Raw genomic sequence first — 27,244 nt, 5'->3', positions numbered from 1 at the left:
AACTCAGACTGAAAATGGGAACTGTGTCCAGACTAATGGCTCTCCTTTCCACTGTGATTCTCTGCCACACAGGTAGGCTGATAATGTTAATTATTAATTTCTTATATCGTAATTATTTGCAATTTGAATGAATACAATGATGGTAATACTCATAATAATAATAATAATAAAACTTCTGCAAGTATAGAAAATGAAAATCACACACATGAGCAGATACTCTATATGCTGGTGCTGCAGTTGATCCGGGCAGTTCTGCTCTACGGATATTAATCTAACAGGAAGGTCTATTATTATTAATTTTGCTTCCCATTAAAAAAAAAAAAAAAAAAAAAAAAAAAACCGCTGGTACCCAGAATATAATAGAAACGAATCTGTGCAGAAATGAGCATCTGTTTATAATAACAGAATGAACTTTATGAATAATTATCCTATGTGCTGCAATGCAGATATGCAACTTCTGTGTGCTGAAGTACAGCTATAAACTGCACGTGTCTACAGTTTACACAAAGACGTATTATAATGTGCATGACAGCTGCTGAATACTTCAAAGAAATCAAGCTTACAGCATGTTTTAGTGATAATCCGATATGCTGTAGTGTTCAAAATGATGGCTTCTATATTGTAAATGTGTGTTTTGTTTTATTAAAGTTAGGATTAATTAAATAACGTATAGTTTTCCTTAGAAGACTGTTCTTAAACAGAGCAAACAACCGAATTTTAAATATTTACTAAATACAATGAACCAGTTAATTATACAATCTGTAAATCATTTTAAATACTGAACGCATTTGAATAAAAAATAATTATAGCACAGGTCATATTTAATCCCGGCATTGCAGTATTTGCCATAATCTTGTCATTTCTCACAATTTGAAGAAGAAAGATAATTTTTATTGTGAAACAACAGTTAATGAAAAATAAAAAAAAAACCTGAAATATCTTGGTTAGATAAGTATTCGCCCACCTGAGTCAATACTTGATAGAACCACCTTTGGCGGCAATTACAGCTGTGAGTCTTTTGGGGTAAGTCTCTACCAGGTTTGCACATCTGGATCGTGCAATATTCGCCCATTCTTCTTGGCAAAATTGTTCAAGCTCTGTCATGTTGGATGGGGATCGGTGGTGGACAACAATCTTCAAGTCTTGCCACAGATTCTCAATCGGATTCAAGTCTGGGCTTTGACTGGGCCACTCTAGGACATTCACTTTCTTGTTTTTAAGCCACTCCAGTGTCGCTTTGGCTGTGTGCTTGGGGTCATTGTCCTGCTGAAAGGTGAATCTCCGTCCCAGTCTTAGGTCTTAAGCAGACTGAAGCAGGTTTTCCTCAAGGATTTGCCTGTATTTAGTTCCATCCATTGCCCTATACCCTGACAAGCTTCCCAGTCCCTGCCGATGAAAAGCATCCCCATAACATGCCACCACCATGCTTCACAGCAGGGATTTTTTCACACATTGAAAGTGTTGGGTAGGTTGTGTAAATCAAAGGAAAAAAATTCCAATTTAAATGCATCAAGATTTCAGGTTGTAACACAACAAACCAGACGCAGACGGAGAAAAACTTTGATAACTTTGTGGTATGAACTTCAAAAACATGTGCTGTTATTTATTTACGTTTGCTGTATCAGCTATATTTAAACAAAATATATAAAGTCATATTTGCTATCCAACCTTGCCTCACTTATTTTCTTGTATTCATATTCATATATTAAATATGTGCTGCAGACTCCGACATAGTTTAGTAACTCTTTGGAAACAGTCGTATGCGCTTTCTGTTCGGCAAAGTCAGTATAAATAATACAAAATAGCGTGCACTGTAAAAAATGTTTACGTTAACGTTTACTTCCCATCTCCGCATTATGATTTGCCATTTAAAATGTTTACCTCAAGATAATAACTACTAACAATGATACACGTTTTTATTAAAGCCAACATGAAAATTATCCCAAGGGATTCGGTATAACTTTCTGTCGCTTTGCATTTTCTGTAGACTTGTGCTTTCTTCCTTTGTTTTGCAAGTAAGCAATATATCCACTGCTGTTACTAAAACACAGCCAGGTCTAATATATCAAACAAAACCCGTCAAAGCATGAGTATTACCATTAATAATTATATTTACAGAAGCATTTATACTGGACTTCTGAAAAATGCAGAGAGATTCCCTGCTTAGGAGGCTTGGTGGTCCAGTGGTTAAAGAAAAGGGCTTATTACCAGGAGATTCACCACCAAGTCTCTGTAAGTTGCATGACTAAATAATATTAATAATAATTAGTATTCAATTATACAACAAGTTGAAAACAGCAGAGTTCATGAGCAGCACAGAGCGCTCTCCATAGGAGCAATCGCCAGACGCCTGCTTCACCCACCCTAATGGAAATCCTGCACTCACTCACCCAATCACTGAAGTGAAATGCAGGTGCTTTCCGAGGTACAACAATGGAAAACACCCAGCGATCATACAAGGTTCCGTCCACATCTATATAATGATTATATTCAAAATAACGATTGTGATAGCAGCATCACTAGTTTTAATACACGTTTAAAAAATAAACGGGGAAGCTGCAATCATGATCGTTCTTTCACTTTCCCAAGCACGCTTTCATGGTGCTGAAAGAATAACTCCCAAAACAGAATCCAGAGTACAGCGCGGTATCATAGTGCATACCATCGGTATGTAACATAGACCGAGCTGGCAGATACTAAACAACTAGCTGTGTAATGCAGGAAAGCTTTACTTTAATAGACACACACAACAGTGTATCAACCCTAGATCGATCAAGCAACAGATTGATTGCCCCCCAGGTTTGTCAAGCAAAACGAATGGTACTGTAACAAAAACAAGAAAGTAAAAAAAAAAATGCAAATGAATTAGAACGATTCTAATTATTGACTATGCTGTACAGGTGTGGTAGGAGCAGGGGGCGTGGTGAGTGGGGGGCAGTTGGAAGGGGCTTTCAGCAGGAGTATGAGTATGAGTATCCCCTTTTTTACTGTTTGTACTATGCCCTGTATTTCACTCTATTTAATGTATTATGCATTGTTCCTCACTATCTTGTAAAGCGCTTTGTGACGGTGGTCCACTATGAAAGGCGCTATATAAAATATTGATTGATATTGATTGATTGATCCACAGGCAGCGTTCTTGGCCGGCTCCATGCTAGATTCCCGTCTTCAGGCTTCCGAATAGAGTAGTGTTTCCAGCATTGTGGGTTTGTTTTACAATCCACACTTCTGTAAACATGTTCATGTATAGTGTAAGGAGCTACTCAGAACACCGGCTGACAGGTGCGTTTCTGTAAAATAAAGAGTGGAGTTTGATGCTACAGAGATATTTTGTCTGTCTCCTTCATGTTCACACTTATCCAGTTTGCAAGTCGCTACAATATATTTTTATTCAAGTTATATGTTGAATAGCCTACACTTCTCTACTTCATTTCTCTACACTACTTCATTTCTCCATTTAGTAGCTTATTTATATATTTGTAGAGGTTGGCATGCAACTTCGGGGGTGTCAATGCTACCGCTGTGTGTTGAGCTGTGATTCTCCATTCCATGTGTAGGTTACATTTGAGTGTAGACTCGTCTGAGGAATATTGGTATGTACTGTACACCTATGATAGCTGCTTGGCAGGGTATTGTTAACAGCCCATTGTCGTGTAGTATTCCAATTCTGTGCATTCATGCTCTTGTGCATTTCTGCTATATTGATATTGAATGTGCAGGTGGTTTTTGTGAGGCACAAACACATTTACGAATTGAGCAAAAAACTGCTATTTTCCAACTTCGCGCAACTGTTTTGTGCCGTCTTGGAAAATATCAATTTTTCTGCAAAAGCACTAATTTGTGCGCGGAGATTGCACATCGCTTCGAACATCTGGACCCTGATCTGTAAGGATCTTACTCTAACAGCTCTTCCTTCTTCAACTTGCAGTGCACTGCAGCAGGCTGAGCACAGAGGGGCGCTCTATAGAATCCCAGACGGTGGAAATACCAGTGCTGCAATCCAGTGGGCAGAGCGCAGAGGTGAGTGAGGGATGAGGACTGACCAGGTTAACAGAAGATTGTACTAGTATTGCATTCAATCCAGTGGGCAGAGCGCAGAGGTGAGTGAGGGCTGAGGACTGACCAGGTTAACAGAAGATTGTACTAGTATTGCATTCAATCCAGTGGGCAGAGCGCAGAGGTGAGTGAGGGCTGAGGACTGACCAGGTTAACAGAAGATTGTACTAGTATTGCATTCAATCCAGTGGGCAGAGCGCAGAGGTGAGCGCAGAGGTGAACTTTCATTTTGAAGGCTGTAGCAGCCCCAGAGGTTCTTGTTCTAAGATGTTGATTCAATCTTTCTTTCCCCGGTGCTGTAGAGTGAGTTTCCACTCTGGCTGCAGCTGTCCATGCCGCTGTCAGGGAAGAACCATACCATCCACCTGGAGAAAACACTGTAAGTGCAGCAGCCATGAAAACGGCCCGTTGACTCACACTCCATACTAGTTCATCCGCAGCTATTGTTACGTATTTCATTTATTTGGCAGACGCCATTACCCAAGGTGACTTGCATGTGTTGCAGGGCAGTACAGGGTTACAATGCAAGCTTAATAAAATACTACTAAAATGCAATATGAACTAGGATGCAACAAGTTAGCATTACAACGAGTTATGTCTACAATGATAATAGTAGTGCACCAGTGTATGGAAAGTGCATTAGCGGAGGATCCAGTAACGAGGTGTGTAGATCAGGGAAGTCCAGTAGGAGGGGCGGATCTAGAGATCCACAAGTGCAGTCTAAACAGGCGGGTCTCGAGGAGGCAGCGGAAGGCGGTGAGAGATGGAGCAGTCCTGGTGTCCAGCAGCTGGTTCCACCACAGAGGGGCTTGGGAAGAGAAGGAGCACACTCAGTCGTGCTGTATCAGGGAAGAGAAGGAGCACACTCAGTCGTGCTGTATCAGGGAAGAGAAGGAGCACACTCAGTCGTGCTGTATTAGGGAAGAGAAGGAGCACACTCAGTCGTGCTATATCAGGGAAGAGAAGGAGCACACTCAGTTGTTCTGTATCAGGGAAGAGAAGGAGCACACTCAGTCGTGCTGTATCAGGGAAGAGAAGGAGCACACTCAGTCGTGCTGTATCAGGGAAGAGAAGGAGCACACTCAGTCGTGCTGTATCAGGGAAGAGAAGGAGCACACTCAGTCGTGCTGTATCAGGGAAGAGAAGGAGCACACTCAGTCGTGCTGTATCAGGGAAGAGAAGGAGCACACTCAGTCGTGCTGTATCAGGGAAGAGAAGGAGCACACTCAGTCGTGCTGTATCAGGTCACCACCTGTCCGTGTTTTCCCTGGATCCTCCCCGGAATTCAATATGCCTTCCCAGGACACTAGAAACCAGGATATAAGATTACTGCAATAGATGCACAATATGAATCAGTTGTCAATACTGTAGTAGTAATATTGTCAATGTCTCCTATTTGATGAATATAGGATTTCTAAAGAGAGTTTAAACTTCTAACAACCTTCTTCCTGTAACGGGGGGGGGGGGGGGGTGTTATGCAGCCAAACCAGTAAATGAGGGCGCACAGATACATGGAGGCAACTCCTCACAGTCACCACCGTGCCATGCAGTAATCCGACTACGCCAGCTCTAGAAAGAGAGCAACAACAATTTAACGTTTGCCAATTTTGCCCTAGTTAAATAGCACAGGTTATTTTATTGGGAAAGAGCAATGCATGAACCACAAGGAAAGCAGGAGGACAAGCACAATGGAATTCACCGTTTATATTTAAGGTAAAATATGCTTTTCGCATTTACAAAAAGACAATATATCAAAACGGATCCTTTTTTCCCAAGGCTTCGTAAAAAAAACAGAGGCTTATTAGTTAGCAGCTACACAAATTAGACACCATTGTTCACACATCAGCATCAGGAGATGTGGTTGAGGACTCAATCAACAAAGTGTATTCAAAATAACTCGGTGCTCCAACTAAACTAAACAAAACCTAGCGAGTCCTCAATCTCACCTCCAATGGAGTTCAGATACCGAGCATCGGGCACGTATTTCATTGACTAAATAATCCTATCAAAAGAAAGGAAATGGATTTTCATATTACAGGCTAAACTATCACATAGGAGCCATTCTAGATCTCTCACTACCGGCAGAGCCGCTGCCAGTGTTGTGAAAAGTCCTGCTTCCCCTGGGATTCCTGCTTCCCTGGGATTCCTGCATCCCCTGGGATTCCTGCATCCCCTGGGATTCCTGCTTCCCCTGGGATTCCTGCTTCCCCTGGGATTCCTGCTTCCCTGGGATTCCTGCATCCCCTGGGATTCCTGCTTCCCCTGGGATTCCTGCTTCCCCTGGGATTCCTGCTTCCCTGGGATTCCTGCATCCCCTGGGATTCCTGCATCCCCTGGGATTCCTGCATCCCCTGGGATTCCTGCTTCCCCTGGGATTTCTGCATCCCCTGGGATTCCTGCATCCCCTGGGATTCCTGCATCCCCTGGGATTTCTGCATTCCGCTCTTCCGGTCTCATCGGAACGCCTCCTTGCTTTCTTTCACTCCACATACACGCGCAGCTCTGAGACACACGGCAGTTGTGTGCTGTTTTTATTCTCCGGTAAAATATATAAAAAATAGATAACTCTTGCACCCTCTTAGAAAAAAAGTCAAAAACAGCACAGCAGACACCCTGAAGAACCTATTGCCCCCAGGTAATTTCACATTTTATATAGTGTGCGTACACATATCTTAGAAAAAGTAAAGACTGTTTTGAGGCAATGCGTTTTTCACACCTGCATACAATAATAAAACCATGCCAGCTGCAGCCCTATATAGTACCATATAAAAACACCTTTCCCCGGAATAATGCCAAGTGTATCATGTTGTAGGACTTGTATCTCTTAGGAAATAGTTGAGATTCGCAAACGACACAAAATGGACACTGCATTTGCAGATCATATATATATATATAATCTCCTGCCCACTATTACAGTTTTGTTACAGGATTCATTAGTTTATCTCTAATGTAATCACAGTTTTACATATAGACTGCTTTGCTTTTATAATGTTCCAAATTCTGGGCCTCTCTGGTTTTCAGCCCAGTTTTTGGGATATTCTGCTCAGCTGACAGCCGAGTTTCTAAGTCATGCATGCACAGTTTACCATAAAGTACACGAGAACTGGATCTTGAATTCATTTAAGAGTAACTCTTAGTACATGAATCAAAGTTAATGTATTTTTTACTTTCCTCAGAAAACATTGCAACACCATGCAACCCCTACACGCATACACCCACCATGCAACCCCTGCACGTTTACACCCACCATGCAACCCCTGCACACACACACACCACCGTACAACCCCTGCACACACACACCACCGTGCAAACCCTGCACGCATACACCCACCATGCAACCCTGCACGTTTACACCCACCATGCAACCCCTGCACACACACACACCACCGTACAACCCCTGCACACACACACCACCGTGCAAACCCTGCACGCATACACCCACCATGCAACTCCTGCACACACACACCACCGTACAACCCCTGCACACACACCACCGTGCAACCCCTGCACACACACACCACCGTGCAACCCCTGCACACACACACCACCGTGCAACCCCTGCGCACACACACCACCGTGCAGCCCCTGCACACACACACCACCGTGCAACCCCTGCACACACACCACCGTGCAGCCCCTGCACACACACACCACCGTGCAACCCCTGCACACACACACCACCGTGCAACCCCTGCACACACACACCACCGTGCAACCCCTGCACACACACACCACCGTGCAACCCCTGCACACACACACCACCGTGCAACCCCTGCACACACACACCACCGTGCAGCCCCTGCACACACACACCACCGTGCAACCCCTGCACACACACACCACCGTGCAGCCCCTGCACACACACACCACCGTGCAGCCCCTGCACACACACACCACCGTGCAGCCCCTGCACACACACACCACCGTGCAACCCCTGCACACACACACCACCGTGCAGCCCCTGCACACACACACCACCGTGCAACCCCTGCACACACACACCACCGTGCAGCCCCTGCACACACACACCACCGTGCAGCCCCTGCACACACAAACCACCGTGCAGCCCCTGCACACACACACCACCGTGCAACCCCTGCACACACACCACCGTGCAGCCCCTGCACACACACACCACCGTGCAACCCCTGCACACACACACCACCGTGCAACCCCTGCACACACACACCACCGTGCAACCCCTGCACACACACACCACCGTGCAACCCCTGCACACACACACCACCGTGCAACCCCTGCACACACACACCACCGTGCAGCCCCTGCACACACACACCACCGTGCAACCCCTGCACACACACACCACCGTGCAGCCCCTGCACACACACACCACCGTGCAGCCCCTGCACACACACACCACCGTGCAACCCTTGCACGCACACATCACTGTGCAACAATTTTAAAACGTTGTTTTCTTTTGCTATTTTTATTGTTTTCATGTTAAAAGTGCCTTGGGATGGCTTGCCATGAAAGGCGCTTTATAAATAAAATTTGATTTGATAAAAATAACAACCAAAGTCGCAGTTGCTCAAACCCCCTACTGCTGCTCCTACTTCCCAGCCCGGCATCCGTGCTCACCCCAGCAGCTTGTTATCCTGAACGTCCTCCCCGCTCTCCCTCTGTCTTTTTCATGGAGTTATTTTTAAAGTATTAATATACAAAAACAATTGGACTAATTACAACGCGATTTCATTACACACATTCACATGTGGTTAAAAAACATATCACTATAAAATAATCAAAGTGCAATAGAAAAATAACACATCTTAAATTATAAATACAAAATGTAGTGCAACGAAATCTTAACCCTGTTACATTCCGTTTGGAGGTCCCGGTTTCTTGCACCTCAAGGAATCAAGCAGTACATAGAGGCTGTGAGACAGGTCCCTGATCTCCCGTGATGCCAGTATCAGGGATTACAATCTGATGCACACAGAGGAATGTGGACGGCTTCTTGGAATCGACTGTTTTTTGTTTGCTTACAACTGATGTGGTTTGTGATAGCCTTTATATAACCTCTCTGCAATATTTGCATATATCATATATCACATGATATCTATAAATATGTTGTTCAGATATGTAAGACAAGCAACATTTTTATGCAGAGATGCTACTCCTTTGAGACAGACATTCTTATAAAAAATAATAATAATAATAATAATTTTGTGATCATATTTATAAATATTTAGCTTGCAAGCGGTCTGATTGGAGTAAAACGGGCAACAAATGCCCCCCCCCCCCCTCCCCCAAACATAATTTCCTTACTTTCCACCTGTTCTGCATGGTCCCTTTAAAAGTGTAATTGTGCAGTCGTCCCCTCCCATTCTCCAGGGTTATACTATATATTTACTATAGGTTACCCTGGTTTGCGATATTTTTAATATGCTTTACCATACCCCTCTGTGTTTTACAATGCTTACATATGCTTAACCATGTGTTTCTGCTTAAATCATGATATGCCTTGCTAACTATAAAAATCAGCTGAGCTGGGGAATATCAGTGTTGCACAGGCTTCAGTGTGCAACGCTAATATGCTTCCCCGCCTCACTTCAGAAAGTCTGTCTGAGTCTGCTGTAAGCAGAAACAGCAAAGGAAATCCCTACAGGGATTTGTAACCAGTATGCATGTCTCCACAGGGATCTGCTGACAGAACCCTACACTGAACACCGTTATTCACCGGACAGCTCCCTCCTCTCAGAACAGCGCCACCCCTTGGTATGAAGCCAGGCTCAGCTCTTTCATGCTCCTGATTCCCTCATTTTGTAACCCTAACCCTACCCCCATGCTAACTCTTTCTGTTGTACTGACCGAGAGATTTCTAATGAATCTCCTCCTAGTGGCTGATGTGTTAATAATACTGACATCACCATAAGACTTGTACCTACCTCTTACCTCTCAGCTACAGAGCTGACTCTTTCGTTGAATGGTAAGATGTTAGGCTTTGAACCGTATGGCTTGCGGTTTGCATCCAGCCCTTGCCTTTCCATTCAATTCAATGGGAGGAGATTCCAGTTCATTACACAATGGAGAGAAGAGATTAATAAGAGGGATGGAACTGGAAGGAGAGCAGTACGTTGTTCTGATCTCATTATCTCATTATGGGATCTCAGAAGTCAGCCAGTATCGTATTCCTGTTTGCCATGAGCTGTGTAGCTGGACGAGATTAATTTGATTGGTGCTTGTGTCTGCCATGCTTGATGGTGTAACTGGCAGCATGGTGAGGAACAGAAGCAGAGTGGAACAGAAGCAGAGTGGAACAGAGGCACAGTGGAACAGAGGCACAGTGGAACAGAGGCACAGTGGAACAGAAGCACAGTGGAACAGAGGCACAGTGGAACAGGCACAGTGGAACAGAAGCAGAGTGGAACAGAAGCACAGTGGAACAGAGGCACAGTGGAACAGAAGCACAGTGGAACAGAAGCACAGTGGAACAGAAGCACAGTGGAACAGAGGCACAGTGGAACAGAGGCACAGTGGAACAGAGGCACAGTGGAACAGAGGCACAGTGGAACAGAAGCACAGTGTGTGTCGTTTTCTTCCTGTTTGCTTTGTATATCATTTTGTTTTTCAATCATAACATCCTGGCAATTTTCTAAAATTGAACGGTACCCATGTGTTTGTAAATGAACTCTTAAACATGTCTTCCTTCCAAGTACAGCCGGTACACCAGAGTGGAACCATTAACATGTCCCCCTGCAACACTTCCAGCCCCCAGTGGATGCAGTAAATACATCCGTAAGAAATACCACATGGAACAGGGAGCAGTGGTGTAATCAAGCCAGAACCACTTTCTACAGGCAGCAGTGGTGTAATCAAGCCAGAACCACTTTCTACAGGCAGCAGTGGTGTAATCAAGCCAGACCTCGCATAATAGGCAAGCTAAGTCACATGACTCACATCTCCCACACAACTGTCTGATTCAGTCTGTAGCAATGAAAAGAGCATTCTCTTATGAACTACTTCTTTAAGAAGGCAAAAAAGGCTGACGAAGACAACGGCACAACAGTGCATTGATTACGACTGTGTGTAGAAACTAGACAGATGCATGACCTATTATATGTGTTACTAGAAGTTCAATATACAAATAAAATGTGAATTTGTATAATAATTCTTGTTTAAGAAAATCATTATTTAAGTGGCATTCCGGTACCTTCAGATTTAGGGCTATACCACTGATAGGGGACAGTGTTGCAGGGGGGACAGGTTAATGGTTACACTCTGGGGTACCAGGTGTACTTCGAGAGAAGGCATGTTTAAGAGTCTAAAGAGGGTACTTTTCAGTTTTAGAAAATGGAGGGAAGACCTGTTTGAGTGCTTCAGTGGTGCTTGAACTCCCCAAGATGTGGCGACTAAAACAGAAAATGATACAAAGTGAATGACGACGCCATTAGTTAGAATAACCTGAGCCGTATCAAGTTGCTCTTTAAATGTGATGTTCTTTTACTATGCACTGTACTTCCACCATGTATTCCCCTGCAAAGGAATGATGTGTTTAGGATGTGTGAAGGCACGGTGTATCCATCAATTGAATCCTCATTGTCTGAACTGTGTGTTCCAGAACCACTGCTGCTACACAGGCTGGGTGGAGGGGCTCAGGGACTCTCGTGTGGCTCTTTGCACTTGCCAGGGGCTCAGGTAAGGATGCATTAATTACTGGGCAGAGCGATTGAGCTGGTGATCCACTGTAGGTACGCGAATTGGAAAGGGAAGGTGCCGTGGTTGTGCAGCAGTCAGAGGCTGTTGTTTTTTGTTAGTTTAATGCAAAAACAGTAATTGTGATTAAAAAAAATATATTCAAATAGGAAGCATGCTTAAAAAATAAACAAATATATAAGTAATCTAAGTGTCCTGGTTCTGAGCTTTGGAAATTGGGTCGCCTGAGGGTAGATAAGAAGTAAAGATTCAGCTGATCTAATAAATACTGCTGGATCTTAATACCACTGCTGTTTACATCATTAATTGAAGACTGAAGAAGTACCCAAGACAGATGCACGGCTGGGACGTTAGATTCTTGCTTGGTTGACTCAGATCTGATCCCTTATAAAAGTTTCCCACAGCAAAAGCACAGCAAAGTGTTATAAAACCCAGTGAAAGCATGGTAAAGCATAGGCAAGCATTGTAAAGCCCCTGCCCGTGATCATGTGAGGGTGCTTGTGGGTGTGTTTCAGTGGGTACCTGACCCTGGGACCTGTCACCTACACGGTGTCCCCCGAGACGGAGGGCAGCTCCAGGCACCGGGTGAGCAGGTCCAGCCAGCGCAGGAGGAGGAGAGGAGCTGTGGGGCTCGGTACACAGGACACCTCACCCACGGGAGACCCAGCTGCTGCACCAGTAAGACTTACATCTCCATGCCTTCATTTCCATTCAGTTCCTTTTCAGTTGTCTTTCTTTTCTGTCTTCCATGTTAGGGTCACACTTTATTTTAAGGGCCACTTGTTTAGTTTATTAACTGTTAACAAACGTTGTTCATTTTGAGCGAAGGGTTCTACATTGAGATCTCTCTAAACTCATGTAAGGAGCAGTGTTGTGTGATGCACAGCCGATACAGATTGTGTTCCCTGTCGGTGAGAGGAGGTTAACAGCTCTATAGCCACAAGTGCAGACGAGCATGCCTCTTGTGCATTGTGGTTAAGACGCCTGCTAATAAAAACCTGATTTCATTTGCTAAACATTACTACAGTAACAATCTGAACCCATTTCAAATATATGATCGACGTGGAATTGATAATCTACAGGGCTCTGATGTTTGCAGTTTTAGCTGGCCTGTTATATACTAATAGAACAATTAACATATCAGCATGTATGTTAGCTGGTAGTTAATAGGTGACCTTTAAAGGAAAGGCCCTGAAGGGATGAGGACAGTTTTGCTATCCAGGTGAAATTACCCAGTAAGTGCAAGAAACTATACAGCTGAGAGCTACGAGGTATAGGGAGTGTATGGGATCATGTTGTTAGGTACAGTCACTTTAATGGAGTATCTGCTGCAGGGTATATGGAGGTATATTTAGTGAACAGGTTTGCTATCTAACAGCAGGTAGTACAGATAGGTACTATAATAACACATGTGCTCTGTTCACAGGTCAAGCAATACAAATACAACATCGAGCTGTTCCTGGTGGCTGACACAGCGGAGGTGAGGCCTGCTCACATCATATTCTTAATAATACATATTATAATAATAACAGTCAGGTATGTGGATATGATTTGACATGTTAACATGTATTTAGAAATACTAAAAGAAACTTCTTAAAATTCAATGCCAGCTGTTTAGACTAGAAGTCTTTCTCAAAACTTCTCTTCTAAAACTTTTTGACACGTTTGAGTTTCTGCAGTCTCTTTATGTTTGTTCAGTTTCTGCAGTCTCTTTATGTTTGTTCAGTTTCTGCAATCTCTTTATGTTTGTTCAGTTTCTGCAGTCTCTTTATGTTTGTTCGGTTTCTGCAGTCTCTTTGTTCGGTTTCTGCAGTCTCTTTGTTTGTTCGGTTTCTGCAGTCTCTTTGTTTGTTCAGTTTCTGCAGTCTCTTTATGTTTGTTCAGTTTCTGCAGTCTCTTTGTTCGGTTTCTGCAGTCTCTTTGTTTGTTCGGTTTCTGCAGTCTCTTTGTTTGTTCAGTTTCTGCAGTCTCTTTATGTTTGTTCAGTTTCTGCAGTCTCTTTGTTTGTTCAGTTTCTGCAGTCTCTTTATGTTTGTTCAGTTTCTGCAGTCTCTTTATGTTTGTTCAGTTTCTGCAGTCTCTTTATGTTTGTTCAGTTTCTGCAGTCTCTTTGTTCAGTTTCTGCAGTCTCTTTATGTTTATTCAGTTTCTGCAGTCTCTTTGTTTGTTCAGTTTCTGCAGTCTCTTTGTTTGTTCAGTTTCTGCAGTCTCTTTATGTTTGTTCAGTTTCTGCAGTCTCTTTGTTTGTTCAGTTTCTGCAGTCTCTTTATGTTTGTTCGGTTTCTGCAGTCTCTTTGTTCGGTTTCTGCAGTCTCTTTGTTTGTTCAGTTTCTGCAGTCTCTTTATGTTTGTTCAGTTTCTTCAGTCTCTTTGTTTGTTCGGTTTCTGCAGTCTCTTTGTTTGTTCAGTTTCTGCAGTCTCTTTATGTTTGTTCAGTTTCTTCAGTCTCTTTGTTTGTTCGGTTTCCGCAGTCTCTTTGTTTGTTCAGTTTCTGCAGTCTCTTTGTTTGTTCAGTTTCTGCAGTCTCTTTATGTTTGTTCAGTTTCTGCAGTCTCTTTATGTTTGTTCAGTTTCTGCAGTCTCTTTATGTTTGTTCGGTTTCTGCAGTCTCTTTGTTTGTTCGGTTTCTGCAGTCTCTTTGTTTGTTCAGTTTCTGCAGTCTCTTTATGTTTGTTCAGTTTCTGCAGTCTTTGTTTGTTCAGTTTCTGCAGTCTCTTTGTTTGTTCAGTTTCTGCAGTCTCTTTATGTTTGTTCAGTTTCTGCAGTCTCTTTATGTTTGTTCAGTTTCTGCAGTCTCTTAATGTTTGTTCAGTTTCTGCAGTCTCTTTGTTTGTTCAGTTTCTGCAGTCTCTTTGTTTGTTCAGTTTCTGCAGTCTCTTTGTTCAGTTTCTGCAGTCTCTTTGTTTGTTCAGTTTCTGCAGTCTCTTTATGTTTGTTCAGTTTCTGCAGTCTCTTTGTTTGTTCAGTTTCTGCAGTCTCTTTGTTTGTTCGGTTTCTGCAGTCTCTTTATGTTTGTTCAGTTTCTGCAGTCTTTGTTCAGTTTCTGCAGTCTCTTTATGTTTGTTCGGTTTCTGCAGTCTCTTTATGTTTGTTCAGTTTCTGCAGTCTCTTTATGTTTGTTCGGTTTCTGCAGTCTCTTTGTTTGTTCAGTTTCTGCAGTCTCTTTATGTTTGTTCAGTTTCTGCAGTCTCTTTGTTTGTTCAGTTTCTGCAGTCTCTTTGTTTGTTCAGTTTCTGCAGTCTCTTTATGTTTGTTCAGTTTCTGCAGTCTCTTTGTTTGTCCAGTTTCTGCAGTCTCTTTGTTTGTTCAGTTTCTGCAGTCTCTTTATGTTTGTTCAGTTTCTGCAGTCTCTTTATGTTTATTCAGTTTCTGCAGTCTCTTTGTTTGTTCAGTTTCTGCAGTCTCTTTGTTTGTTCAGTTTCTGCAGTCTCTTTATGTTTGTTCAGTTTCTGCAGTCTCTTTATGTTTGTTCAGTTTCTGCAGTGTCTTTGTTTGTTCAGTTTCTGCAGTCTCTTTGTTTGTTCAGTTTCTGCAGTCTTTGTTCAGTTTCTGCAGTCTCTTTGTTTGTTCAGTTTCTGCAGTCTCTTTGTTTGTTCAGTTTCTGCAGTCTTTGTTCAGTTTCTGCAGTCTCTTTGTTTGTTCAGTTTCTGCAGTCTCTTTATGTTTGTTCAGTTTCTGCAGTCTCTTTGTTTGTTCAGTTTCTGCAGTCTCTATGTTTGTTCAGTTTCTGCAGTCTCTTTGTTTGTTCAGTTTCTGCAGTCTCTTTGTTCGGTTTCTGCAGTCTCTTTGTTTGTTCAGTTTCTGCAGTCTCTTTATGTTTGTTCAGTTTCTGCAGTCTCTGTGTTTGTTCAGTTTTTCTAAATGTTACTCTTTGGTGCTCAGTAGTTCTGGATGATAAGTGGCTCACATGCATTCCATTCAATTTATTTGTTAAGGTAGCTACACCTCTATATCTCTATATCACCCCATGGTTTTGCTCATTGCATGAGTAAGCTGTACAGTTCTAAATGATAATTAACAATCAGACCTGCTGGCCTGTGTTTGCAGTTCAGGAGGCAGGGGAGGGATGTGGAGAGGACCAGGCGGAGTCTGATCTCCATCGCACACCACCTGCGTCAGGTATGCATGCAAACATTGTCTCTGCAAAGTCTGTTTCAAAGTGCTTTTCAAAATGTCTGCTCTAGTGCACTGATTTTGTAAGGATTATTGCCCACATTGTTAAACGGGTAACACAGCAATAACGATCCATGTGGTAGGGAACATAAAAGCCAGAGCACTTGTTTAATGTTTTGATTTATTTTTTAAATCGCACTGCAGTGATTTAGAGGACAGATCTCAAACCCCAGTGCACTAGAGCGGCCATTTTGAAAAGAACTTTGACAGACTTTAAAGTTCTAAGTGTAAAAAGTTGTCAGGATGTTTACAATGAAAAGAAAAATGCCAGGTATGTTATTTACACTGTTGTAGCAGCATGTGGGGACGGGGGGCGCTGTATATTTATCAGAACCCTGCTGCTTACTATTATTATTATTATTTATTTCTTAGCAGATGCCCTTATCCAGGACAATGGTTACAAGATATTGCATTATTTTTACGTACAATTACCCATTTATACAGTTGGGTTACAAGGGTACAGCAGCAGTATCCCCACCGGGGATTGAACCCACGACCCTCCGGTCAAGAGTCCAGAGCCCTAACCACTACTCCACACCACTGCCCCTTACTCTTTAAGACGATGGTTCTGTCCACAGAACTTTGAGGAATGCTTTTAAGGGCTGATTTTTTTTTTAAAGATTTTTTAAGCCTATTTTTGATTAATGATTTTGACTCAATCAGGTTTGCAGTTCATGAAACATTTTTTCACCTGATTTCAAGAAGTTTAGAAGTTTATTCTCCAATTCCAAGGCCCTGTTTTACTGTTTCTGTTTTTGTGTATTAAACTGAGGGAACGCAAAGCCTATAGGAGGCTGTGTGGTCCAGTGGTTAAAGAAAAGGGCTTGTAACCAGGAGGTCCCCGGTTCAAATCCCACCTCAGCCACTGACTCATTGTGTGACCCTGAGCAAGTCACTTAACCTCCTTGTGCTCCGTCTTTCGGGTGAGACATAATTGTAAGTGACTCTGCAGCTGATGCATAGTTCACACACCCTAGTCTCTGTAAGTCTCCTTGGATAAAGGCTTCTGCTAAATAAACAAATAATAATAAAGCCACATTTTCAAGAACAGTGGCTTGAAACCTGGTTCCAAGAGACCGGAAGTGAAACCTGGTCTCCCTAAAACCAGTCCTAAGCCGCAGAGTGACATCGTTTTCTCTCTGGGAATGTGTGTGCCCTGCGCACGGCGTTAAGGGTTACACAGGCAGTGCTCTTGTGTCTCAAAGTCATTTCAGTTATGCATCATTGTTGAACCAGATCATGCACAATTGCACTGAGAAACCAATAGAAGTTTGGCAGAAGATTTTTTTTGTCATAAAGCTGGAGAAGGATACAAGAAGATTTCCAGGCATTTGAGTATCCCAATTTCAACTACTGTTTCTATTATCAAGAAGTACAAGACTCATGGTACTGTCACAACGCTCCCTCGGTCTGGAAGAAAGAAGGTTCTTTCACCAAGAACAAGTAGAAGAATTGTGAGGAAGGTTAATAACAATCCAAGATTGACTGCCAAAGATATTCAGAGTGAATTGGCTGCAGGTGGAACTGGGGTTTCCATTTCAACCATAGGTCGGGTATTGCATGGTGAAGGTCTCAATGGTCGCAGGCCAAGAAAAAGCCACTCTTAGGAAAACGTGACAAAGACAATCGCTTACAGTTTTTAAAACGGCATTTGAATGATGGATATGAGTTCTGGTCAAAGGTTTTGTGGAGTGATGAAACAAAAACCAAGCTATTTGGTCACACTGATAGTCATTAGGTTTGGAGAAAGTCTGGTGAGGCGTACAAAGAAAACCCCGTACCTACTGTCAAGCATGGAGGTGGTAATATCCGTCTATGGGGCTGTTTTTCCTCTAATGGCACAGGAAATGTAGTTCCAATACATGGTAAAATGGATTCCATAGCATACCAAAAGATATCGGCCAATCATCTGAAACACAATGCTACAAAACTTGATTTAAAGCACAACTGGACGTTCCAACAAACGATCCAAAGCACACATCAAAATCTACTTCAGAAAAAAATCAAGGTTCTGGAATGGCCTAGTCAAAGTCCTGATCTAAATCCGATTGAGAATCTTTGGTATGAGTTGAAGAAGGCTGTGCACAAGAGAAGTCCACGGAATTTGAATGAACTAGAACAATTTTGCATTGAAGAATGGTCAAAAATCACTAAAGAATCATGCCAAAAGCTCATTGACAAATATCCTAATTGTTTAAAAGAGGTTATTATTACTAAAGGTGCCTCAACTAGCTATTGATTTCATTTTCCTTGTCAGGGTGTGAATACTTTTGAATTAGCATTTTTTGAGTTTTGCAAAATATATATATATACACTGAGCATTAGAAGAAACTTATCACTTATATTTGGATACAATCCACTAGATGTGATCGAGAAATGAGAAACTCTGTTTTCGAGCAGGTGCAGTGACTTTTTATTGTGCTGATTAACAATTGACATCGCGAAGATGCTGCAAAATGATCTGTCAATCTTGGGCAGGTGTTGTGACTCTTGGTCTCCCAGTTCATGGCCTGTCATTGACAGAGTGTGTCTGGTTATACCGTCTCGTCAGGTTTGAAATTGCTGGCTATGAGCACCCAAGACGGTGAGTCACAGTACGCTCCCTAGTCCAGCCTCCAACATGCCGATTACACGAAGGCCCTGCTCTTTTGACAGACGTGGCATATTGTTTTGAGTGATTAAAAAGAAACCAAAAACATTTCGTCAATGTCCATCATTTATATACCTTATTTGTTTTCGAAAATAAATGTGTTATAAAAGTGATAAGTTTCTTTTGATGCTCGATATATATTATGAACCATGATATATTCTGATGAATTGTTACATGTACAAAAGAAAGGCCTTGATGATATTATGACCTATTTTCATTATGGGATTGAGACTGTGCTCGCTGTCGACAAGCTGGAAGGCAGCGTCCCCTGTTGGTTAATCTAGGGAAATGAGACAGCTGTTCATCAACTAAACATTCCAAAACATCCACAGCTACTAGATGGGCATTGATTGGCTGAATGGCCTCCTCTCGTTTGTATATAATATAATGCCTGGTTGGCATAGGTGCAGAAAGACAGGCCATGCTCTTTACCTGGTGCTGAAAGACAGGCCAGTGTAAAAGTGTACTGCATGCTTTCGATTAGGGTTAGGCTGATTTAAATCAAGTTCAGTATTGGAATTCTCTCAGCTGGCCCGTTGCTGAACAGCCTGGCCTGTCTTTCTGCATGTATGCCACTTGGTTGTTGTTTTGGTTCCAGTATCCTGAGGTCCTGTACAGACTCTAACGCCTCCCCTGCTCCCTCTCTCTCTCTGTCTCAGATATACAGCCAGCTGGACATGGGGGTGTTCCTGGTAGGGATTGAGATCTGGACAGAGCAGGACAAGGCGCAGGTCACCCACTCCTCCATTGAGACCCTGACCAACTTCCTCAAGTGGAAAGAGACAGAGCTCGTCCCCCGAGCACCACACGACAACGTGCAGCTTGTCAGGTAATCACACAGGCTGAGCATCACTGTGCATTACACTTTATACGGGTTGTTTCATAGATAGTCATTCGTCTAATGTACAGCAAAAGCACAAATCTATAAATAGGCTTTCATCCCTGCACTGCTGGATGTGGATTTAACTTGAGTCTGCCCTTTGTAAACACTAAACAGACAGAAGGAACTGTGATCTTTGATATCCCAAGTGTTGCCAGAGAAGCAGGGTGGAGGCTGGGCGGAAACCAGCAACTCTGCACACCGCAAGAGTGTCTTGATCACACTGCAAAAGAGCCGGGCTCGTCTGCATTTGTGGTCATAGAGCTTTTCACCTGCTCTCATCTCGCTGATGGGATGAATCTGTAACCGCAGTGCATCACACAACACTGCTTGCTACGCATCAGTGAAATAATGGAGCAGCATGCCCTGGTGATCTGGACTTGTGTTAACTCATGCTGCCCGGCTGTAAATATTCCCTCAGCAAGGCTTGGTCAGGTGCATCGCAGTCTCTGTGTTAATCAGTGATGTTTTTCTTCTTGTTCACAGTGGGGTTCACTTTGAGGAGAATGTGCTTGGTGAAGCTACCATATCGACCATGTGCTCTCTGAGCACAAGCGGAGGCGTCATTCAGGTAAACCACAGACACACAAAAGTACCATTTATAGTTTTTAAAATAACATTATTGACCTTATTTTACTAATGATTTTCTGTTCTTGTTTTTTTCTGACACCAGAACCCTGGTGTCAGTACCGTGGCGCTGTCCAACTACATGGCCCACGAAATTGGACACAACCTGGGAATGTACCACGACACCCAAGACTGTCACTGCGCCGCTCACTTTGGAAAGTGTCTCCTCGCAGGGAACGCTTGGTAAGACTGGAGCTCTTCATCCTCCCAGTGCCTCTCATCATCCTCCCGGTGCATCTGATCATTCTTCCAGTGCGTCTCATCATTCTTCCAGTGCGTCTCATCATTCTCCCAGTGCGTCTCATCATTCAGTGTGTCTCATCATTCTCCCAGTGCGTCTCATCATTCTCTCAGTGCGTCTCATCATTCAGTGCGTCTCATCATTCTCCCAGTGCATCTCCCAGTGCATCTCATCATCCTCCCAGTGCGTCTCATCATCCTCCCAGTGCGTCTCATCATCCTCCCAGTGCGTCTCATCATCCTCCCAGTGCGTCTCATCATTCTTCCAGTGCGTCTCATCATTCTCCCAGTGCATCTCCCAGTGCATCTCATCATCCTCCCAGTGCGTCTCATCATTCTCCCAGTGCATCTTATCATTCAGTGTGTCTCATCATCCTCCCAGTGCGTCTCATCATCCTCCCAGTGCGTCTCATCATCCTCCCAGTGCGTCTCATCATTCTCTCAGTGCGTCTCATCATTCAGTACGTCTCATCATTCTCTCAGTGCATCTCATCATTCAGTGCGTCTCATCATTCTCCAAGTGTATCTCATCATTCAGTGCGTCTCACCATTCTCCCAGTATGTCTCATTATTCTTCCAGTGCGTCTCATCATTCTTCCAGTGCGTCTCATCATCCTCCCAGTGCGTCTCATCATTCTCCCAGTGCGTCTCATCATCCTCCCAGTGCGTCTCATCATCCTCCCAGTGCGTCTCATCATTCTCTCAGTGCGTCTCATCATTCAGTACGTCTCATCATTCTCCCAGGGCTCTGGACTCTTGACCGGAGGGTCGTGGGTTCAATCCCCGGTGGGGACACTGCTGCTGTACCCTTGAGCAAGGTACTTTACCTAGATTGCTCCAGTAAAAACCCAACTGTATAAATGGGCAATTGTATGTAAAAATAATGTGATATCTTGTAACAAGTGTAAGTCGCCCTGGATAAGGGCGTCAGCTAAGAAATAAATAATAATAATAATAATTCCTCTGCTATGCCCTGGGAGTCTTATTTTCATCACTGCAATATCCCTAACAATAACTAGAACAATAATAATAACATCAATTCTGATTATTTCAGGGTCTTCCAAACACTCAGCCCCCTCTTCAGTGACTGCAGCAAGACATTCCTGAAGAACTTCCTGGCAAAGGCCAGCGCTTCCTGTCTGCTGGACCGGCCGCGCTCCTTCATTGTGAGTGACGTATCGAAGCAGTCCATTCTGCTTCTAATGTATTTAATCACCATTGTCATTACTGGGAGTGCTGTCTGTTAAAGGCAGGGGGAAGCTTAGTGCAGGTGACTGACAGGCTGCACTGTTACACCTCACACTCTTAGTGCAGGTGACTGACAGGCTGCACTGTTACACCTCACACTCTCTTAGTGCAGGTGACTGACAGGCTGCACTGTTACACCTCACACTCTCTTAGTGCAGGTGACTGACAGGCTGCACTGTTACACCTCAGACTCTCTTAGTGCAGGTGACTGACAGGCTGCACTGTTACACCTCACACTCTTAGTGCAGGTGACTGACAGGCTGCACTGTTACACCTCACACTCTCTTAGTGCAGGTGACTGACAGGCTGCACTGTTACACCTCACACTCTTAGTGCAGGTGACTGACAGGCTGCACTGTTACACCTCAGACTCTCTTAGTGCAGGTGACTGACAGGCTGCACTGTTACACCTCAGACTCTCTTAGTGCAGGTGGCTGACAGGCTGCACTGTTACACCTCAGACTCTCTTAGTGCAGGTGACTGACAGGCTGCACTGTTACACCTCAGACTCTCTTAGTGCAGGTGACTGACAGGCTGCACTGTTACACCTCAGACTCTCTTAGTGCAGGTGGCTGACAGGCTGCACTGTTACACCTCACACTCTTAGTGCAGGTGACTGACAGGCTGCACTGTTACACCTCACACTCTTAGTGCAGGTGACTGACAGGCTGCACTGTTACACCTCACACTCTCTTAGTGCAGGTGACTGACAGGCTGCACTGTTACACCTCAGACTTTCTTCGTGCAGGTGGCTGACAGGCTGCACTGTTACACCTCAGACTCTCTTAGTGCAGGTGACTGACAGGCTGCACTGTTACACCTCAGACTCTCTTAGTGCAGGTGACTGACAGGCTGCACTGTTACACCTCAGACTCTCTTAGTGCAGGTGACTGACAGGCTGCACTGTTACACCTCAGACTCTCTTCGTGCAGGTGACTGACAGGCTGCACTGTTACACCTCAGACGCTGCTGCCCTTGTTTATGTATTTTACTGTATTTATGTATTTTACTGTATTTATGTATTGATTTGGAACAGAGATTAGTTTGAATGATAACATTCAAGGTCCTTTACCGGAGATTAGGGACCTCATACTGACATTTATGTTTATTATTATTATTATTATTATTATTATTATTATTATTATTATTATTATTATTATTATTATTATTATTTATTTCTTAGCAGACGCCCTTATCCAGGGCGGCTTACAATTGTTACAAGATATCACATTATACAGATAGCACATTATTTTACATACAATTACCCATTTATACAGTTGGGTTTTTACTGGAGCAATCTAGGTAAAGTACCTTGCTCAAGGGTACAACAGCAGTGTCCCCCACTGGGGATTGAACCCACAACCCTCCAGTCAAGAGTCCAGAGCCCTAACCACTACTCCACACTGCTGCCCATATAAATAAAATCTGAATTTAGGTAGTTAAAATAGAAAATATTTGAGAACCACCAAAAAGTGCACGCATGAACTCCTGCAGCACCTGTGGAAGAGGCTAGCTGCTGTCCAGCACGTTGGACGGAAGGCTGTGGTGATTGAACGAGAAACAGCAGGCTCTGCTCTGCTTGCTAATAGACATGGATTAATGGACAGAGCTTACCTGTCAGACAAGCAGTAATACAAGCAGTAATGTAACACAGGTGCACAGTCTGATGCAGCAAGGAGCTGGACCAGCAAGGGGGATTCAAGCCCTGGACTGGGGAGGGGTTTCTGGCTTCTGGGTCTCTCATTCTTTTCTTGTTTGTTTTTGCAGGTCACTGCAGATCTGACGAAGCCGAACCGCCCTCCTCTCATACTCGGTAAGAGCATCTGGACCCTGTAGCTGTTCCCATCAGAAGCACCACAGTGCTTATACTGGGCCGTTCCTAGAGGGCTTGTTGCAGTCTCAAATGTGCAGTTTCGAAAGAAACACATGTTACAGCAGTTTCATTTTCACGATATCAGGTTCTAGACTGGGTTAAAGCATGTCCATTGTTACCATGTCTTGCTCTGGGGAAGTCTCTTCTGGGTCACAACGTATAACTGGCTAAAAGCATGTCAGTCAACAGGGGAAGAATCCGGTTGGCTAATGCCAGGAAAGTAGCTGTTGAAGGGATGGGGACAGTTCCACTATTCAGATGCAATGACCTCTCATGTCTGTCCTGCTCGTCCTGCAGCTGCTGTTGTCTCTCTCTTCATCGTCGCTGTCCTCGTGCTGGTCACCATGACGATGTGGAAGAGACTCAAAGCCCCCAAGATGCCCCAGCCCAGCCCACCCCTGCTGGGCCCGAACCTGGAGCAGCCAGAGCAAGAGAAGAGAGCTTTCAACCTGCTGCAGTGCATCAAACGCATGTGTCTCAAGACATGCCCTCCATAAGTGCAACAGCCAGGCTGCTTTTCTGAGCGTTCCTTAAGGGAAAGCACATTCCCTGTACAGGAACCTAAAAACATGACACTCTATCCAGGGCAAGCTGGGGAAGGAGGTAAAGGCGGGCCTGACACTTGAAACCAGTGCTAATGATCTCTCCTTTTCTTCTCAACACAAGGCAGGGTTCCTGGTGTGAATTATAAGCACCAGTGGTGTGGTTCTAAATCTGAATGGACCGGATAGCCACTCAAATATTCATTTTCTTGAACAAGAATTATTGTACAAATTCTCATTTTATTTGTTTACTGAACTTCAAGTAACACATGCAGCTATGGCCAATAGTTTTGCCTCACCTAGAATTTTAGGATTGAGATATAATTAAAGAAAAAAAAACACTATATGAACAGAATTTAGGTATTTTATTTAATATCATGTAATCAAAGAAACTACAAAATTATATTGCAAAAGTCTACCGGAAGCCATAATAGTAGTGCAGTAATTCATGTTAGATTTCGAAATGTCACATTTTTCAATTTGTGTCAGTTTTTCGTTAAGTATATAGAAAACTACAAAGCGGTGTGTAATTCAATATGTTAACGAAACATCATTCAACAGATTTCATTCGACTTTATGAAGCAAAATTAGTTGATTCTATAAGGGGATGCATATCTTTTGGCCACAGCTATACAGTATCTAATGCATTTTACTAATTTCTACACAGTCATAGTTCAAGCTCTGTTGCTGTCGTCTTTGTCAGCATTTCTAGCCTCTTAAAGAAGTAGTTAGTAATAGAAGAAGTTCTTAATGCTCTTTTCACTGCAGCAAGAGGCCTACTGAGTGAACCAGACAGTTGTGCGGGAGAGTCATGTGACTTAGCTTGCCTAACATGTGAGTTACGACTCCACTACCCCACCTCTGCCTTTAGAAAATCGTCCCGGATAGGCACTCCGGCTCCACTACACCACCTCTGCCTTTAGAAAATCGTCCCGGATAGGCACTCCGGCTCCACTACACCACCTCTGCCTTTAGAAAATCGTCCCGGATAGGCACTCCGGCTCCACTACATCACCTCTGCCTTTAGAAAATCGTCCCGGATAGGCACTCCGGCTCCACTACACCACCTCTGCCTTTAGAAAATCGTCCCGGATAGGCACTCCGGCTCCACTACCCCACCTCTGCCTTTAGAAAATCGTCCCGGATAGGCACTCCGGCTCCACTACACCACCTCTGCCTTTAGAAAATCGTCCCGGATAGGCACTCCGGCTCCACTACACCACCTCTGCCTTTAGAAAATCGTCCCGGATAGGCACTCCGGCTCCACTACCCCACCTCTGCCTTTAGAAAATCGTCCCGGATAGGCACTCCGGCTCCACTACACCACCTCTGCCTTTAGAAAATCGTCCCGGATAGGCACTCCGGCTCCACTACCCCACCTCTGCCTTTAGAAAATCGTCCCGGATAGGCGCTCCGGTTCCACTACACCACCTCTGCCTTTAGAAAATCGTCCCGGATAGGCACTCCGGCTCCACTACACCACCTCTGCCTTTAGAAAATCGTCCCGGATAGGCACTCCGGCTCCACTACCCCACCTCTGCCTTTAGAAAATCGTCCCGGATAGGCACTCCGGCTCCACTACACCACCTCTGCCTTTAGAAAATCGTCCCGGATAGGCACTCCGGCTCCACTACACCACCTCTGCCTTTAGAAAATCGTCCCGGATAGGCACTCCGGCTCCACTACACCACCTCTGCCTTTAGAAAATCGTCCCGGATAGGCACTCCGGCTCCACTACACCACTTCTGCCTTTAGAAAATCATCCCGGATAGGCACTCCGGCTCCACTACATCACCTCTGCCTTTAGAAAATCGTCCCGGATAGGTGTTTCAGGGTGCTCCGGCTCCACTACACCACAGTTAAGAGCTCTGATGTAGTTCTTGCTCCCTTTCCTATCTTCTCAGCTGGTTAAACAGAGTGCTTGTATGCTACAGACCCAGGACTCTCTTCAGACTCCACTGAGTTTTGAATTGTGTAGCATTGTTGGTCTCTAAATCACCCCTGAGGGGGGAGAGTGAGGGGAGCCCAGCTGGATTAATACAGATCTAACATGCAGTGGTGTTTAGATCAGCCTGGATATATTTACAAAACATTTACCACCATGCCAAGTCAACACTTCTTTAAAAGCATCAAATAAACCACTTCAGTTCATTTACTGTAAGAGCTTCATATGTGCCTTGGTTGTATGCTAGTTCTGTAACAGTAGCAGGGTTATATCTGCTTTGTGAATATGGCCAGGGATGTTCAAAGAGTTTACTCTTGTCTTTAATTAAGTCCTGTTTTTTAAAAGGAGAAAACTCCTTATTGACTTTACAAAACTATCCTTCAACCCCCAAGCCGTGTAACTATAGGTATCTCAAAAAAATAGGAATGAGTTAAAGACTGGAGTAAACACTCTGAAAACACGGCCCCAAGTCTCTTCTTTTATGGTCTCCCTGCAGTGGTACATGCCAGTCTTACAGTGTGTCTTACTGAGTAGTGCACCCCTATAAGGAAATACTATAGCACTGTATATAGTTTTTGGATTGCACTATGGTATTTTTCTTTGTGTTGAGTGAATGTCTGGAATCACAATGGGCCTGTGTTGCTGTCTGGTGAAAGCTGCTATTAGATAAAGGACTCCCCTGGAAACAAGATGTGAAGTCTCAGTTCAGCACTAACTGAAAATCCATTATGAAGAACAAATAATCTATTGTTATAAAAGGGGGCTGCTGCAAAAGAGCCACACAGTGTCAATATCCCCTTTGAGTGTGGTGGGGGCTGGTCAACAGGCCCTCTGCACTGGGGGTGCAGGATTAGGGTACTGTGAATATACTGTGCTATTGTTTGTATTATGCATAACTGTGAATAGCTTCTGTGAATATCTGTGAAGACCTGGGGAAGTCTGAAAAGCCTTAACAATGTGAATTACCATATAACCTAAAGTATATACCCTCTCATCAGTGTATTCACTGATTAAATGTGAATTATCAAACCTTTAATTTATGTTGCATAATTGTGTATCTGTTGGAAGTATGCCGCGTGTTCAAAGAATATAACAAACTAACAAAATAAAATATACTGTTGAAATGACTCCACTAGCTATTCGTTATTTTAAAACATTTTCCCACCAGTTTCTGGAAATCAGGTATGTTAGTTGAGGGAACACTAAACCTCTGTGTGGCTTCTAACTTGGTTTCAGGAGACTAAGGCCACTACATGTCACACCTCAAAGTAGGTCTCCCGGAAGCAAGTTTCAATCCACTGCTCCGGAAAAGGGGGTTTATGTTCTTTAAATTGTG

At 43.7% G+C, this 27,244-nt stretch overlaps 1 protein-coding gene across 1 annotated transcript; it reads left to right on the top strand.

Annotated features, from left to right (window-relative positions):
- On the top strand, nucleotides 1-27,010 carry LOC117420689 (disintegrin and metalloproteinase domain-containing protein 8-like). Its single transcript, XM_058997526.1, has 14 exons — nucleotides 1-72; nucleotides 3,929-4,020; nucleotides 4,359-4,435; nucleotides 9,714-9,792; nucleotides 11,636-11,712; nucleotides 12,246-12,408; nucleotides 13,157-13,210; nucleotides 15,778-15,849; nucleotides 19,213-19,382; nucleotides 19,920-20,004; nucleotides 20,107-20,243; nucleotides 21,355-21,466; nucleotides 23,316-23,361; nucleotides 23,719-27,010. Exons 1-14 carry the CDS (start codon nucleotides 15-17, stop codon nucleotides 23,916-23,918), a joined length of 1,422 nt encoding a protein of 473 aa, XP_058853509.1. The 5' UTR covers nucleotides 1-14; the 3' UTR covers nucleotides 23,919-27,010.
- The last annotated feature ends 234 nt before the right edge of the window (nucleotides 27,011-27,244 follow it).

Source organism: Acipenser ruthenus, chromosome 1, assembly GCF_902713425.1.
Source record: "Acipenser ruthenus chromosome 1, fAciRut3.2 maternal haplotype, whole genome shotgun sequence".
NCBI lineage: Eukaryota > Metazoa > Chordata > Actinopteri > Acipenseriformes > Acipenseridae > Acipenser > Acipenser ruthenus.
This window is presented reverse-complemented; position numbering and strand designations above follow the sequence as displayed.

Excerpts from the sequence above, each read along its gene's own strand:
- LOC117420689 (XM_058997526.1), top strand. The coding sequence starts at position 15 with ATGGGAACTGTGTCCAGACTAATGGCTCTCCTTTCCACTGTGATTCTC. Across the intron at positions 20,005-20,106 it reads CAAGCGGAGGCGTCATTCAG|AACCCTGGTGTCAGTACCGT; the intron begins GTAAACCACAGA and ends TTCTGACACCAG. Across the intron at positions 20,244-21,354 it reads CTCCTCGCAGGGAACGCTTG|GGTCTTCCAAACACTCAGCC; the intron begins GTAAGACTGGAG and ends TGATTATTTCAG.